General features: G+C 39.1%; 1 protein-coding gene across 2 annotated transcripts in view; it reads right to left on the bottom strand.

The window, feature by feature from the left end:
- Nucleotides 1–9381, bottom strand: part of cidec (cell death inducing DFFA like effector c) — a 50777-nt gene extending 41396 nt beyond the window's left edge. The window contains exons 1-4 of one of the 2 annotated variants that reach the window (XM_084426092.1): nt 9250–9381; nt 8810–8886; nt 8444–8585; nt 7310–7459 (exon numbers count right to left, since the gene is read on the bottom strand). In XM_084426092.1, coding sequence (XP_084282218.1) covers nt 7310–7459; nt 8444–8585; nt 8810–8859 — 342 coding nt within the window. In that variant the 5' untranslated portion in view covers nt 8860–8886; nt 9250–9381. The remainder of the gene's footprint in view (nt 1–7309; nt 7460–8443; nt 8586–8809; nt 8887–9249) is intronic. The other variant, XM_084426093.1, reaches the window with a different exon arrangement.
- Nucleotides 9382–17615: the final 8234 nt, after the last annotated feature.

The raw sequence follows: 17615 nt of genomic DNA, 5'->3' as shown, positions 1-17615 counted from the left end.
TCAAAAAGTCTTTTTAATCGCAGACTAGTGAATGGTGAAAATGTCAGACGAGATTGGCTGCTCTATTCCCCATCTAAGGGACCTGTGTATTGTTTTGTGTGCCGGCTGTTTGGTGTAATTGGCAAGAATGCCCATTCAAAATTTGGAAGTGCTGATGGCTTTAATGATTGGAAGCATGCAAATGAACGGACTGTCGAGCATGAGGGATCTGAGTCACATCGCAAATGCATGCTTGTGTGGATTTCAAGAACTGCAGAGCAGGGTAAAATTGACAATGAATTAAAACAGCAGTACGAAACAGAGAGCCAGTACTGTTCAGAGGTTCTTAAAAGAGTAGTTGCCGTTATTAAATTTATATCTGAGCGAGGACTTGCTTTCAGAGGAGACAACCAACAATTTGGATCACCCCAGAATGGAAACTACTAGGGTTGCCTTGAACTAATCAGTCAATTTGAGTTGCAGTAACTCATAGCCCCGGGGCCCAGTGAGCTCTTAATGTGGCCCTGCCCCCGGGACCACAGGAGGATCTGATGCGCTAGTCTGCATAGAGGGCGGGATATTAGACCCCCCCCTGATGATTTGTATAAGCCACCACTGACATATTGTCTGACCTCAAAAGGAGGTGGTGACCTTTAGGTCTGGCAGGAAACTCCTCAGAGCTTGGAACACCGCCAGCATTTCACTTTACTTTACTTTAACTTTTATTGTCCCCAGGGGGAAATTCTTTTCCACTGCACTGCACTTGTTTAACACACACAACATAACCAATATAATACAAATAGACATAATATATATATATTTTTTTAAAGGCAAGTAACACTCAACAATGTCGGTTATTGAGGTATGTAATGGTTGCGGGAATCAGACTTCTTCCAAAGCGAGCCCTCCTGCACCTCAGAGTCCTGTACCTACGCCCTGAGGGCAGTGGGGCTAGAAACTCATTAAGCGGATGTGTGGAGTCCTGTTCTATTGAAATTGCAATGTGTGTGATAGCTCTATTATTAAGTTCTATAAGGTTAAGTGTTGGAAGACCTATAACTTTCGAAGCAATATTAGACACCTTTGAAAGTTTGGTCCGGTTTTTAACAGAAAGCATGTTGAAAAAAACAGACAGAACAATACAATAAGATTGGCTGAATGATGCTTTGATAAAGTAGCAATAACAATCGAGGAGAGACATTTAGTCCTTTGAGTTTTCGAATGACTGACATTCTTTGGTGACTTCTCTTCTGAATGTCCATAATGTGCTGATCAAAGGTAAGTTTGTTGTCCATTGTTACTCCAAGATATTTGAAACTGTCCACTATTTCAACTGTTTGATTATGAATAACAATAGGATGCTGTGATGAAGAGGGACTGACTATCAGCTCTTTTGTCTTGCTAATATTAAGATTCAGATAGTTATCCTCACACCACTGGGCAAAGTTCATAACAGTGGTGTGATAGTCCATAACAGAGTTGTTATCTCTGAGCAGGGCAAGAATGGCTGTGTCATCTGAATATTTTAAATATTTGATGATGGATAATGGACTGATGTCCAAAAAAGGACTTAAAAAACAGCCCTGCGGTGCTCCAGTGTTGATGATGAGAGCAGAAGATGTAATTGAGCCCATCCGTACTACTTGTTGCCTGTTGCTAAGGAAATTGTGTATAAAATGAATCAGATGTTGAGGTGATACAACTTTTGAATCATCAGGTGTCTTTGGATGGAATTAAAAGCAGAGCTGAAGTCCACAAAGAGTATCCGGGCAAAATTGCCAGGGGAATCCAGGTGCTGAAGGAGGAGATGCAGCAGACAGGCTACAGCGTCCTCTCTGCCCCTTTTAGCCTTATAGGCAAATTGAAGGGGTTCCAGTTGTGGGTTAACAGCTGGCAAGATGGTTTTCAGCAGCAGCCTCTCCAGGCATTTCATAATTATAGATGTAAGGGCAACAGGTCGGTAGTGGTTAAGCTCCATGGGCCGTGGCCTTCTGGGGACCGGGATTATAATGGACTTTTTCCATATGAGAGGTATGGTGGCAGTGAAATAAGCCTCACTGAAAAGTAAGTAAAAAATAGATGAAAGCTCCTGAGCGCAATTCTTCAGCACCTGTGCAGAGATGCTGTCGGGACCCGGGGCCTTGCCCAGCTTGCATCTGCTGAGCTGACACCTCACATCCTCCACACTGAAGGTTGGTGATTCATCAGGGTCTGGAGGAGGGAGGGATCTCAAAATAATTTCACATTCAGTTGAGAAATCCTGCTTGTCAAAACGAGCATAGAAAGCATTGAGTTATTTTACAAATAGTGCTCGATCCGCTACAGTATTTACACATGAGGTATTTCTGGATTCACACCCTGTTAGTGTCCGAACTGTCTGAAACGCTTGTTTTGTGTTCATATTGGAAAATTCATTTTCCAGTCTGTCCTTGTATTTCAGTTTTGCCCTGAATATTTCATTCTTGATATTGCGGGTTGCCAGTTTCAGGCCAACCCAGTTCTTCTCTCTGAAGGCTTTATGTTTTTCTTTAAGACATTGTTTTATTTGAGGGGTAATCCATGGCTTGGAGTTGGGATATCTCCTTACTGTTTTGACAGGTATACACGTGTTGATACAAAAGTTCATTAATCAGTAATAACAGAAACTTTATCATTCAGATTCCCATCAAATATGTCCCAATCGGTACATGCCAAGGAGCCCTGTAAGCAGGTGATAGCATCCCCTGACCACTGTGGGGCGCTGTAGTGTTGTGGTCTGTGTCGTTTCAGTTGTTGTTTGTACAGCGGGAGTAGAGGGACAATGTTATGATCAGCTGCTCCCAGCGGGGGATAGGAACACGTATGAAATGCATCGGTTACATTACCAATACACATATCCAAGATGTTTGCCCGCCTAGTGGGGATGTCCACATACTGTTGGAAAGATAACACACAGTCCAGCTTGCAGTTATTGAAGTCCCCCAGAATGAACAGCGGAGCGCCGGGATACCTAGATAACTTGTCGTTAGCATCCCCGGCTATAAGCTCAGCTGCTGTGTTGATGTTAGCGCTGGGGGCAACGTAAACACAGCTGACCACAACAACAGGGAATTCCCGAGGCAAATAGTAGGGGCGAAGGGACACAGTTAGTATCTCCAGGTCGGCTGTGCATGACTTGTGGTGTACTTTGATATTATTACACCACCTGTTGTTAATGTACAGGCATACCCCGCCGCCGCGCGTCTTCCCCGATTGCTCGGTTCTGTCTGCCCTGATTATTGTGAAATTGTCCAGACTGACTTCGGCATCTGAGATTGACTGGTCTAGCCATGTTTCTGACAGGGCTATGATACAAATATCCCTGAAGGCCCTTTCCAGTTTACACCTGGCATGTAACAAATCCATTTTATAGCAAAGTGAACGTACATTTGATAGTATGATGGAGGGAAGAGGAGGTTTAAATGGACGTTTCCTAATTCTGCAGCGAATGCCCCCACGTCTTCCTCTTTTCCTTTTCCCGAAGCTCCGGTGGTAAAACCACATCAGGCTTGATGTTACACAGCAATGAGGACCGATGTAGTAAGAGCACATCACGGCTATAGGTAAGTAACCTGTTGCAAGAGTCTGTTGGGTGTGCGTGGTTCCTGCAGATCAGCCATGCCGTTAAGATTAGGGCAACTAGATGTACCGCATGGCGGTACAAAATATGACCGCCGCTCAGGCCTGCACTGGCTTTCCACAAAAATAAATGACGTGGAGCAATTTGGCTGTATTGCGTGTTTATGTATATAAGTTGTATATTTTAAAAGACTGTCTGGAGTATTCCTGTGGATCATGGATAATTTAGAGTTTTGTAATTATTTGCTATTACTATTTAAGTTTTATATCAAAAGTCATTAGTTTAGACACTTAACATCCGTAATGTGAAAATGTCACATTCATAACAGTGGTTTTCCCTACATAATGTATTTTAAAAATGAGTTTCAAAAACACACTTATTGTGTTCAAGCAAGTCTTTTTCATGCTACATTGGTAACAAAAAACAGCTTTTTAAACAACAAAAAAACAAACAAAATTAAACTCATTCCCACTGTACCTAGTAGAACACTTAAGTAAATGTCCCATTGAAATTAATGGGATTTTATGGATTTAGGTGAAGAAAGTGTACACATAATACATTTTGGTCTGTACCATGAAGAGAAAACTGATTCAACTATATAAACTATATATTTTCTGAAAGCGTAGACTCTCAGGATGTGATCTAACATGGCATGAAACATGTCCCACCCACCTCATTAGTATACTGCCCAAGCATAACACATTGGGTATTGGTAAATCGGGTATATGGCTGATACCTAAAAAAAGTAGTAGTATGTGCATGTCTGTCTGTGTGTGTGTATGTGTGTGTGTTTGTGTATGTGTGTGTCTGTGTGTGTGTGTGTCTGTGCGTGTATGTATGCGTGCGTACATGTGTGTGCGCGTGTGTGTTTGTGTGTGTGTGTCTGTGCGTGTGGATGTCAGTGTGTGTGCATGCTTGCATTTGTTTGTATTCCTGCATGTGTGTGTGTGACAGTATCATCCTAAACCAGCAACCCTTCGCTCAACAGCACCATCTACAGGCCGATGAGTGTACAGTCACTAAATGTGCACATAAATGAATTTATTTTATACCCCCCATGGATGAAATTCTACGAAACTTAGCATACCCCCAGAGGATGTCAAGTTAATCATACACATGAAATATGGTGCAGTTCTGAACATCTCAACTGAAGATAGGGGCGATTAAAGCAGAATAATATTGCATTTTCATTTTTTATGGGAAGGGGCGCAAATCACTAATGAGTGATTATGGGCTAGGTTGATGTGGGCCCTTAAGACCAACATACCATAAAAATTTCTTCATCCTCGGTGCCACGGTTCAGGTAGTTATTTAGGAAAAACTGCATTTTTTGGGTTTGGGGGGGCCCAGCGCGGGGGGGGGGGGGGGGGGGGGGGGAGTTTTTCCTTTTACGGAAAAACTAAATTTTTCCGTAAAAGTCTAGTGGGGCTACATGCCCACCAAATTTCATGTTCCCCGGTGTTTCGGTGTCCCTGGTATCGTTGACGAAAAATTCAGTAGATGACAAAAAAAAAGCGGCGGTCATAATAACGGTAATCGCCTTGTAACGAGGAATCATTGTTCATCTAGCTGAGTGTAACTTAACATAAACATAATTCGAATTAAAGTAAATCAAAGTAAAATAAATCGGACTGAGTCAAACAAAGTACAGGCCGTGCTGTCGCAGCAGAGCATGCGCCATCGCCATCTCTCGAATAATTTCCAGGCAATTTATGTGCCAGGAGGAATGATGGTCCTGCCAGAGACCTCTCGTAAAGCAGCCGTCCATGACCGCACCCCAGCCCATGAGATAGGCATCTGTTGAAACGGCTTTCCGGCGACATGACACTTCCAGCACGGGACCTTGGGACAGAAACCAAGCTTTTTTTTCCACATAGATAGGGAATGAAGGCATCTGCGCGTTACCCTGATCATGCGGAACGGGTTCCCCCTAGGGGAAAACCCCTTGGTTTTCAACCACCACTGCAGGGCCCTCATGTGCAGCAGGCCGAATGGAATGACGTTGGATGCGGCATTCCACAATACCACACCACTCCCAGAAACGTGGTTCTCTGGGCTGTTGCCAATACACTTTTCTTTGTGTTGAGTCTCAACCCCAAGCTCTGGATGTGGGAAAGGACGACATCTCGATGCCGAACTTCCAGCTCTCTTGACTGGGCCATAATAAGCCAGTTGTCGATATAATTTAGCACCGATACCCTAAAGCCTCAGCAGAGCTAGAGCTGCATCCATGCATTTGGTAAATGTGCGAGGGGAGATCACTAGGCTGGAAGAATCCGATATTGGAACACTTCACCCCTGAAAGTGAACCTCAGGAACTTCCTGTGAGATGGAAGGATGGATATGTGGAAGCATGCATCCTTCAGATCTATCGTGACAAACCAATCCTCGGATTTGATTTGACTCACAATGTTGGGAATGGTGAGCATCTTGAACCTGAACATCCTCAGAGACTGATTCAAGTGCCTGAGATCTATAATTGGACGCAACCCCCAATCCTTCTTGGGAACTATGAAGTAGCGGCTGTAAAACCCGGACTCCCTGTCCGGCGGAGGAACACCAGTAGGCCTCCTTTACCAGCAGGGAGTTTACTTCCTGTTCCAATACCCGACCCTGCTCTGGGTAGACTGCAGTCCAATCCACCCCGCTTAATTTCGGTGGGCGGAAACCGAACTGCAGTCTGTACCCTTTTGAATGGTGTGCAGGACCCAAGGAGAAATATTCCTTAGATTTTTCCATACATCGAAATATTTTACCAAGGGAACCAGCCTCCCGAGGCCTCTCAACCTCTTCGGGTATCGTTCGAGATTCGTTCTCGACCCCCTGAAGCGGCTCTCCGGCAGGGGAGATAAATGCCTCATTCATTCAAACATTGTAACAGGAAACCACTACAATCCTCTGCTGAGCAGGGAGCTGGATTGACCATGGAACTGGCACAGAGAGAGGTGGTGGTGAGCGGTGAAGATAATGACATGATGACTCATAGTCATGTGATATGGAGTGTCTTTAAAAACACTCTTTTGTGCTGAATTACTTCCTTCCACCACGGATTAAAATCTAAAGTTGACAGTTTAAGAGATGAGCCCAAGATTCAGTTACTGAAACTTAACTTTGCCTTTAGCCAAATCAATTTGCCCTGGAACAAATTAATAGATTAATAAGACCAAAGATTGCCCGTTTGATATACCCAAAACTAATTTTATCTCATATTTAACCACTATGTACATAAGCAGCAAATTCCTGAAGGACTGGCCTAGATAAAGCTGTTCTTGGTGGGTACATGAGCACTAATGGCCACTAACGGCCTGTAGCTCACATCTCCGAATACGCCTAAACAAATTTTCAAACAGGGGTTTGAATGTAAAACGCATATTTAAGGTCTATACGACTACATTCTCACCTAAAAATACTCTTAAAACTACATTATGTGACACTATAAAAGTAGTATTTGTAAATGAATTGTGTTTTTGCTCCCCCGCCATTGAAGCTCACTGTGAGAGATGCTGTCAGTATAGATCAGGCAGAAACAAGCAGAGTGTCACAAATAGTGAAGCTGTTTCCGAATGGTATCAGTAGAATATCGTATGCCTGGAAAAGGCTCTCAGGCAATCAGGTTTGAGAACCAGAACAAACTGTTCACAGAATTCATTTAATTCATTTAAAATGTTACAGTCAATATCAACAAATATTGCTGTGTGCTGTTAATCCAGAACCTCAGTTTAAAACACTGACCTGCTGTGGGGCCCACTTTTGTCCTTTCCCTAAGACCATGAGGTCAGTGTTGTCCTTTAAGGTCTGAAAAAAGTCCTCAGTATCCACTCCAGTTCCATCCTCATCCAACACTAAAGCACTGACACAATGCATGTGAAATACATCCATCACCTAGAAAGGAAAAACAATGCCTTCCTTGAAAAAACTTTGGAGCAACTGTGATGGAATTTAATGCAGTGCTTCTGTTCTAGAGCTGGCTCCACATGGCACTAAAAATCCAACATTTGAATGATCACATATATTGATTCAATTTGACCACTACAATGGTAAAAGCCAAAAAAAAACAAAAAAAAAACAGTTCTAATGGAAACATTATATTATCTAGTGTAGTTAAATTTGACATACTGTAATAGTGTGAATTACAAATATTTCTTCACATTTCACTTTTATTTCAATCTCCTCAATCGTCTTTCCTCTGTTGCTGTGGTTTTCAGAGACTGAGGTAGCTAACAATACTGAAAAATGAATGATTAAGGATAAGACAACAACATTTTGCTTGAAATATTTTGAAAGAGCATCTCCTGATCTTCAATGTATCTAACAAAATTTACCTTCACTGTCAGAAATGATTCATTCACTAGTTTTTATATACATTTTTAGTGTCATACAGGACCATGTAGTATTGTTTTAGAATATGTCAGACATGAAAAAAATGCAAACTTATTGGACTGAATTTCCTATTTGTTATTTGAAAGAGATATTAGAGTATGTTAGTATGTATCTTGTATGTATCGATGAACAATTTTGCAATTGAGAGGTAGCAAAGATGTAGGGGTCTCAGATTTAAGACATAGAGCAAATCTGTTTTAACCAAGATTAATAAACTAAATAAGACTCAATGCTTATTCTGACATAAATGTTGTCTTGTCATACTGCAAATCAGACCATGCAGACAGAATAGACAAGCACACTTTTCTAGTCTTTAAGATATTTATTAATATTTATATTTATTTATTTATATAAATATTTAAGATATTTATATATAAGATATTATATATAAGATATTTATATTTAAAGATAAAGATTTCATAAAGAAACAAATAATTATTTCTGATTCTTTTTGTTTCTACCGATCCTTTTAATTGCTGTCCTCACCTTGTTCCGTAGGTCTCTCAGGTCACTTGCCATGATGCCTTTCTTAATGGAGCGATCAGAGTTGATGACCCGGAAGGGTCTGGCGTGCTGAGTCCAACGTGGTAAGAGCTGCTGGGTCATAGAACCACAGGCTGATATGCATCTGTGGACAGTGACACACACACACACACACACACACACACACACACACACACACACACACACACACACACACACACACACACACACACTTAGTCACAAAATGGCTTGCTTGAAAACTCAGTTCCCAGTTTTGCACAAACAAATATAAAGAAGCTTATTCTAATTATGAATTAATAGAACAAAGCTTTGCATATAAAAGGACAATCGTAATACAAACACTGTTACTTTGACAGGGAGGTCGAGAACACATCAAGAGATTTCTTGGCATTGTCCATTGGAATCAACTGTATAGCTCCAGTAACCTTCAAAAATACAGAAAATATAACATAAGTAAATAAATACCATTAATATCATATCTTTACAGTAGATGATCATAGACAAGCAATTTTTTACCCCAGTAAGAAACAGGAACACACATAGCACTGTCTAAATACACATAGGACAAGAGGACACTGATACTGTGAACAGTAAAAAATATATATATATAATATATATAATATATTCAGTCATTAAAATATTTAGAGTATAAAATCTAAAACTATTTTGTAAACCTGAACACATAATAAGGATAGATCTGATTAGCTTTCTTGACTTCACTAGCTATTGTAAAAAAGTATTACTATTTTACAAGAAACCTTAATACAATACTAATAATCACATAATACCTTAAAGCAAGCTCTGCGGCTCCGTTTTCTGCTCTGGTATTGTTCCGAATTTACATTAAATCTGCTTGTCTCATCTCTTTGTGGCCTTGAGTATCATTGCAAAACAATTTTTTTTTTTTTTCACCTTTGCTCCACACTGACAGCAAGAGTGTTTGGTCATGCTGTGTTGAGCAATAATGTCTAAGAGCCTCTCATTTCCAGTTCACATCACACCACAACAAATAAAACATATATTGATATACTTGTAGTGCCATGTTCTGTGTTCAAAAGAACTTCACTTCACATCCACTAGCCCATATAGAAGTAAGGCCAATCATTGGTAACACTTTATTTTGATAGTCCGTTCGTTGAGACTATACTAGTTATTAGTAGCCATTCAGTAGCTTGTCAACAGTGCATCATTTGACAATCAACAACACTGTTTCAACAGACAAGTAACATACGTTCAACTGACTGCCTATAGACTATAAGGTACAATTCAAGTGTTAATCTACAGATTTTACGAAAAAGTGCCTGTTGACTGTCAATGTTATTTTGCAACAGGTTATTAACCAATTGTCGACTAACTTTCAATTGTCAACTAACTTTCTGTAGATTGAGTACCAACAACTCAAGATCAATCTGTCAGTTAAAAGTCAACAGTCATGTCAGCATATGAAGTATATGATACTGTATATCCTACTCAAGGGGTCTCATATGCATCAAATTAATGATTATTTTAGCTGATTTAAAACTGTTTTTAAAAATGTTTTAACCATTTGTAGATGATCTGTTGATAGTCAAATAAAGATTACATGTAGTTGCTTATTTGTTGCTTGTCAACAAAGAAATTGTTTATGATCAGTAGACTATTAATAGACATTCTCAACTAATCATTAGTAGATATATTTTAGGACTATCTAATTAAAGTGAAAAAGAGTTTATATCAGTAGAAAGTCTATAACCTATCAACAGATTAATATATTGTTTATGATCAGTTGACTATTAATAGACATTATCCACTAAGTGTTAGTAGATATCTTTTAGGACTATCTAATTAAAGTGAAAGACAGTTGATATCAGTAGAAAGTCTATAACCTATCAACAGATTGCATACCTAACCTGACTGAAGTAGAACAAACACTATGGCCAGCACATCAGAGGAAAAAAAAACAACACTTTTATTAAAAAAAAAATAATAATAATAATAATACAACCCATTATTTACTAGGATATCACGATCACATCTGAACCATCTGATTATGTGAAAAAAAGTATATTGAGCATTCCAAATGAGAAAACTCATCATTTCAAATGCCCGACGCCAAGATCAAAAGTTATAAACAACAAATAACAATAATTATTAATTAATACATTTAGCCTTTCATGACAGTAAGTTTTACAGAAAATCGCATTTATTAAATGCAGTTTAACGTTATAACAGTTAGGGTAAGTGTACCCATTAAGCCCACCAAAATCTAAGTCTAGGTTTTTTTCATAGATATTGACATAGTTTATAAGAAAAATTATTTGTTAAAATGCAAGATTAATCTCTCATTTGAAATTGTATTAATTAGTTGATGAACATTTTAGAATATAAAATTAAGATAATTTAGGAATAAAGTCAGAAGTCTGGCATGGGCTTAATTGGTACTTCTGGCACCATTTAAGCCCGCATGTGTTCCAAATAAGCCCACATCATCACTGATTCACAAAATATAAAAAAAATTAATGATTTTAAAGAAGTAAAACATCAATATATTTATTTAGTGACAGGGAAGTATTAAAAAATAATAATTTTGCTAATGTTTGATTAGAGCCCTGGGTATGATGGGTTGGTGTTAGTGGCCGGTGGTCTGGAGCTTTAAGTTGGCTTGACTGGAGTTGAAGCTGGAGTCAAGCTGGAAGTTTGACCGGGTGTATCTCGGGAGCCAAGCCGAGTTAGGGCTCCATACTCTGGGCTTAGGGGGGCCTCCTAGTGGGCACCCCACACAGGGAGTCTGGAGCCTTAAGCCAGCTTGGCTCCCGAGTTATGCCTGGTCAAAGGTGGAAGTTAAACTGGGTGTATCTCGGGAAGGAAGCTGAGTTGGGGCTCCAGACTCTGGGGTTTCAGAGGGTCTCCTAGTGGGCCCCCCACACCGGGAGTATGCAGCCTTAGGTCGGCTTGACTCCGAGGACTGTGGGGAATATAGGGTCCCTCTGGGAGCTCTCCATGCCCGGAATATCAAGCCTTAACTCAGTTTGGCTCCCGAATTATGCCCAGTTATACATAAAGGACTTTAGGACAAAACGGGCTCTATCTCATTTGAATGAATGTGTGTAATTTGTGTGTAAGTAAGGTAAGGGTAAAAGGTTAGTAAGATAAAAGCACACAAAGACACGTTATCATTAAACACTTTCAGAAAATGAATCAGTTTGCAATTAGAGGGATTCCTCATTGAAACACATAAGGTGGGCTTAAATGGTTCCACAGTGAGTAATGGTGAAAAAAGACAATGTTTTCCTTTAAAAATGTAAGATATGTTTACAAATACATGCATGGAGCTTAAATATACTGTGGACTAAGTATCATAGTAATTTTCATTGTGCCCACATTAAGAAATGTTAAGTTTTTTCCATTCAAGGTTAGCTTGTGTTGGCTCTAGTTTGCATGCGTTTTGTGGCACTGTACCATTTAAGCCCATCTTTAAAAAAAAGTTAATTTATAAAAGAAATCTTCTCTACAAAACAATTTATGATGTATTTATTAGTAAATTAATGTAAAATGAATCACAAAACATTTATTGTTTGCAGTTCACATGCTTAATTCTTTGGCATTCTATCTTTCTGTAAGGCTAATGGTTTGATCTAGAGATTAGCTTTGAACGCAAGCTAATAAAACTCATCTTTCAATTTAAAAGAAAATGATATAAAATGATGAAGTACTATTTGTTCAAACACAAAAAACAATACATTTATCTCTTATTTTACATAATATCAATGTAATTTCCAAAGAAATGGCTGAAAATTGCAGAAATGTGTTGATTTCTGAAGGGTCCCGAAACACCAAAGTTTTGGGGTGACTTTGTGTGAGGTCACCTGAGACAGCATGCACATCGGTGGGGCTAACTCAACATTGCCAAATGTGATTGGTATGCAATAAAAAATGTCAGGGAAGTAACAAATCACTGGATTGGTTAAAATAATAAGCAGCATAAAATATTATTTTCTCTTTTTTCTATTTGACTTCAGAGTTGAAAGTGGGCTTAAAGGGTACATGGGCTTAATGGGTACACTTACCCTACTCATTTAAGAAATAATCTCTGTTCCTGCTGCAATAAACTCGCTTCGGAGGATTAACAGACAAGACTATAGTTTAAACCTTTAACAATACCTTCTTTAATCGTTTAACCATTTTGTAACATTTAGTTTATTTAACGTTACGGTGAGACACAAAAGGCGTTTTCTCCTATAGAACCATAATACAACAAAACACAATATAAATTAACAAAATACATAATTTTAATTAGCTAACGTAACATTAGATGTATAATCCAAATCTTTATAATCCATACGCAAGCAAGAAACAGATCCAAATTCAGCCCTTCATCCACATCCAGCGATCTCCATCTCCATTCTCAGCAGCGACCGTAAATGTCAAATCCCGCGCTCGTGATGAATTTAAATTCAAAAATTGCGCCCTCAAGAAGCGTTACGACATGTTTTACGGCAGTGATATCAAACGCTCATTGGCTCTCGCCTGCTTCGTCACAGATTGCAGCATGCCGTGTTTCAGTTGAAACAACATTGAAATGCAGAAGCGCGCGCGCCGTCTTTACGTAGAGGGAAGCTGGGTTAACATTTTCATGGATTAATAACTTAAATTCTGCTCTGTCCCTTATACAAAACTATTATATACTGCCAGAGAGGACTGCAACACATCGTCATTTGAGCGACTTTTGGTAACTTACCGATTTACATTTTCGCAATAAATTATTATGATTACACTGCACATATGTTGTTTTTCTTCATCATTTTAGCCTGCATAGTTTTAAGAAATGGTTATGGGTAGGTTTAGGGGCAGGAGTAGGATTAATGTTAGTGGCTCAAAATATATTTTAATGCTATTAATAAAACTGGCATTTCCCTACACATCTCTGTCCATAAAGTGTTTTATTCTTTTTATATTCTGTATAAAATGAGTAATTTATATTTAGGTTTGGGAGTAGGGTTAAGGGAGCTTACATTTATCTATAAAACAGTATAAGGGAAATGATACAGATATCTTTATGATTCGTAAACGTTTTGTAGCTGTGAATTCGTAATAATTCTACGTTGCAGACATGTCTGTATCATAGGCTACGTTTCAGCATCTATCCAAACGTACAAAAAAAGTATGTTTTCAATCTGTTGATAGGTTATAGACTTTCTACTGATATAAACTGTTTTTCATTTTAATTAAATAGTCCTAAAATTTATCTACTAACACTTAGTGGATAATGTCTATTAATAGTCTACTGATCATAAACAATTTATTTGTTGACAAGCAACAGATCTAATCTTTAGTTGACTATCAACAGATTATCTACAAATGGTTAACAATTTTTTTAAAACAGTTTTAAATCAGCTAAAATAACCATTAATTTGATGCATGAGACCCCTTGAGTAGGATATACAGTATCATATAGGCCTACTTCATATGCTGACATGACTGTTGACTTTTAACTGACAGATTGATCTTGAGTTGTTGGTACTCAATCTACAGAAAGTTAGTTGACAATTGAAAGTTAGTCGACAATTGGTTAATAACCTGTTGCAAAATAATATTGACAGTCAACAGGCACTTTTTTGTAAAATCTGTAGATTAACACTTGAATTGTACCTTATAGTCTATAGGCAGTCAGTTGAACGTATGTTACTTGTCTGTTGAAACTGTTGTTGAATGTCAACTGATGCACTGTTGAAAAGCTACTGAATGGCTACTAATAACTAGTAAAGTCTCAATAAACGGACTATCAAAATAAAGTGTTACCCAATCATTTGTAGGGAAGGTTGTTTTCGCCACACAATAAAACTTTTTAAAAGATTTTGCAACTTTTTATCACATAATTGCAAGTTTACATCTCGTAATTCTGACTTTATTTCTCAGAATTGTGAGATACAAAGTCAGAATTGCGAGATATAAACTCACAATTGCGTGTTATAAAGTTAGAATTGCAAGAAATAAACTCGCAATTCTGACTTTATAACACGCAATTGTAAGTTTATATCTCGCAATTCTAACATCTTTTCGCAGAATTTTGAGATATAAACTCGCATTGCAAGTTATAAAGTCCAATTCTAAGGATTTTTTTTTTGTCTTTCTCAGAATTGGGAGTTTATATCTCCCAATTCTGACTTTATAACACACAATTGTAAGTTTATATCTCGCAATTCTAACAACTTTTCTCTGAATTTTGAGATAAACTCGCAATTGCAAGTACTTTTTTTGAAAAAACTTTTTTTTCCTCAGAATTGCAAGTTTAAGGCTGAATCCCAATTCTCTGTCTTACCCCTTCCCCTACCCCTACCCCTTCGTCTTACCCCTATAGCCCTTGTCCCTCGAAACCGAGTGGTAAGTGCTAGGGGTGAAAACATACCCCTATGAAATGAGACACCACTTGGTTACATCATCATACATCGTTACTAATATTTTATACACACGCATGGTGTTTTGTATATCTGTTTCAGTTATCACTGTTTTGAATGTCACTGATGTTCAGAAACACTTTCTTTGTTAACAAAAATCTGTCTTTATTGGCCAATAAAGTAAACATAACAGGCAAAAAAATCAGATCATATTTTGATCTTAGAAACTTCAGCTCATTTTCATCCCGAAAGTGGATCAGCTGCCGGGTTTCCTCCTGTGTCCCTGTGTGATACAGGACAGTATATGTAACGTTAAAGCACGTATCGATGTCTCCAGGGTTACCATGCAACGTCCTCTTTTTTAAAAACGTTTAAAAATATTTCAATTAACAACATGGTTGCAAATATATATGTACATGACTGTGTAGAGCACAAAACAAGACTGTCATAATTTTTCAATCAATCATTTAAGCCGAAAATACTTACATTTATGGGACTCTCTTGATGGTATGTCCGCCATTGTTGCCGGTTGCGCAGTGCATTCTGGGTACCCCTTGGTTTCAAGTAAGCTCGCGAAAATTCTTGGTTTTAAGGGGTATCTACCCCTTCCCCTTAGCCCTACCCCTAGATCAAAATGAGAATTGGGATAGCCCTTACTCTCATGTGAACGTGCAAAACTAAGGGAAAGGGGTAAGGGGAAGGGGTAAGACAGAGAATTGGGATTCAGCCCAATTCTGACTTTATAACACGCAATTGTGACTTTATATCTCCCAATTGCGTGTTATATAGTCAGAATTCCGAGATATAAACATCCAATTCTGAGAAAAAAAAGTCTCGCAATTGCGAGTTTATATCTCACAATTCTGACGTTATAACACAATTGTGACTTAATATCACGCAATTCTGACTTTATAACTCGCAATTGTGACTTTATATCACGCAACTCTGAGATAAAAGTCAGAATTGTGAGATAAAAAGTCGCAATTACCTTTATAACTTTTTGTTCTGTGTAGGGCTGGGACGGTATGGATTTTTTCTTACCGCGGTTGAAAAGCAAGAAATTCCCGCGGTATTGCGGTAAACCGCTTTAAACCTCAACCCCCCTCCCCACCCTCCCCCAGTTTTTTTTTCTGCGACGTTGCGGCTGGAACAACATACAAAGTGTGTCAATGATAATCTCAGGTAGTGTTTATGTGCTTTATTTAATGTTAAAAGCATGCAATGTGACTTTGAATATTGTTTAGTGCTCCAGCTTTGTAGCTGTAAAAGCAACAATGGATAATTCACCTCAGATCTTGAAATTAAACAAATGGAAACAAGAACGTTCAAACTGTGAACATACAAGTGTAGCCTATTCTTTGACAAATATTGTTTTAGTAACTCAGTAGCCTATGTATTTTTAATAATGTTTAAATGGTGTAATATTTGTGAATTTGATTATGTACCGGTAGCCTACTTATCCATTTTTTTGCAAGTGCCGTCAAGATTACTCTCTGGTGCTGTGAGTGTGCACTTGCCGCGACTCCGCGAGGGTTGACAAATGCGGTCTTCACGTGAGAGAATTCTGTTAAATAAGCACGTGCAATTAAAAGCTGAGGTCCTGCTTTTACTTTTTTTATTTATTTACGGTGCGGCTTGGACGCGGCGTCCGTCGAAAATAGACTAGGCGCCTATCTTTATCGAAGCGGCGCTGAGAGACACTTCTGAAACGCGCCGCGTCGTGGCTGTTGTAAACACAAGCATTGACTAGAGTGGGCGCGATCAGCTCCGGTAGCCGCGTCGCAGCCATAACAAGCCACAGAGTGTAAATAAGGGGTTATAGTCAATAGCCTACGAATGGAATGTTATTATGTGTCATGAAACAACTTGCGAAAGGTCGGATTTGTTCCATCTTTTGATGATAAGTTTTGTTTAGAAAACCTTGAATCCATGTAAGACACAATGTTATTAGACACAATCCATGTCATTAGAATCAATGAATCCATGTCATTAGACACAACGTGAACACATGTGTTTAATTTTTTTTTTTGCGGTGATGACGGTGACGAGCTCAGACCCGCGGTAGGCGTCACGTGACCGCGGTATTGCGGTAATGCGGTAACCGTCCCAGCCCTAGTTCTGTGGCGGAAACAAGCTCACTCACATTGTGTCGATGTGATAAGAGTCACACTTGGGAGCCCCAAACACCTCTGATTACTTCAGAGAAGGTCAATGAAAATTGGCGAGTGGAATTTACATGCCACTTCTTTCAGATTTGTTCTTCGGGGCCAGTCTCCCCACCTATGCACAGATACATAAGTGCAGGGAAGTTCCCCTGGACGCTCCGACTGCGATCTAAAGGAGTAAAATACTCTAAACGAGCAAACAGCATCTTTTTAAAGATTTCCACCCATGTATTTCTGAATGTGGTCGACATCTTTGTCCCTCGGAAGGCCAAGATCTGTGCATCAACTGTTTGGGCCGTGTTGTGAGAGTATGGCCATGGGGACGTTGTGGTACTTGTTCTTTTGTGGATGAGTTTAATTTCTCATTCAGGATTCGTGACGAGGATGAGTTATCAATCACAGCATCAGAGGGTAGGCTTATGCCTTCAAAGCCGGATGACTTGATTGGACTTGTTGGGTCTGGTGTGGTGGCTCAGACTGAGGCTAACATTCTTGCCCAGGCTGCCGCGAGCATCAGACCAGAGAGGAATCCTCAGCCCTCTCCTAAGCATTCACAGCCAGATGATTGGTTTCTGGGCTCAGAGCCAGACTCACATCCGCTCTCACTACCATGGT

This window comes from Rutilus rutilus (genome assembly GCF_951802725.1).
Source record: "Rutilus rutilus genome assembly, chromosome: 12".
Classification (NCBI taxonomy): domain Eukaryota; kingdom Metazoa; phylum Chordata; class Actinopteri; order Cypriniformes; family Leuciscidae; genus Rutilus; species Rutilus rutilus.
Note: the sequence above shows the minus strand (reverse complement) of the source record. Positions and strands in the feature narration are given on the sequence as shown.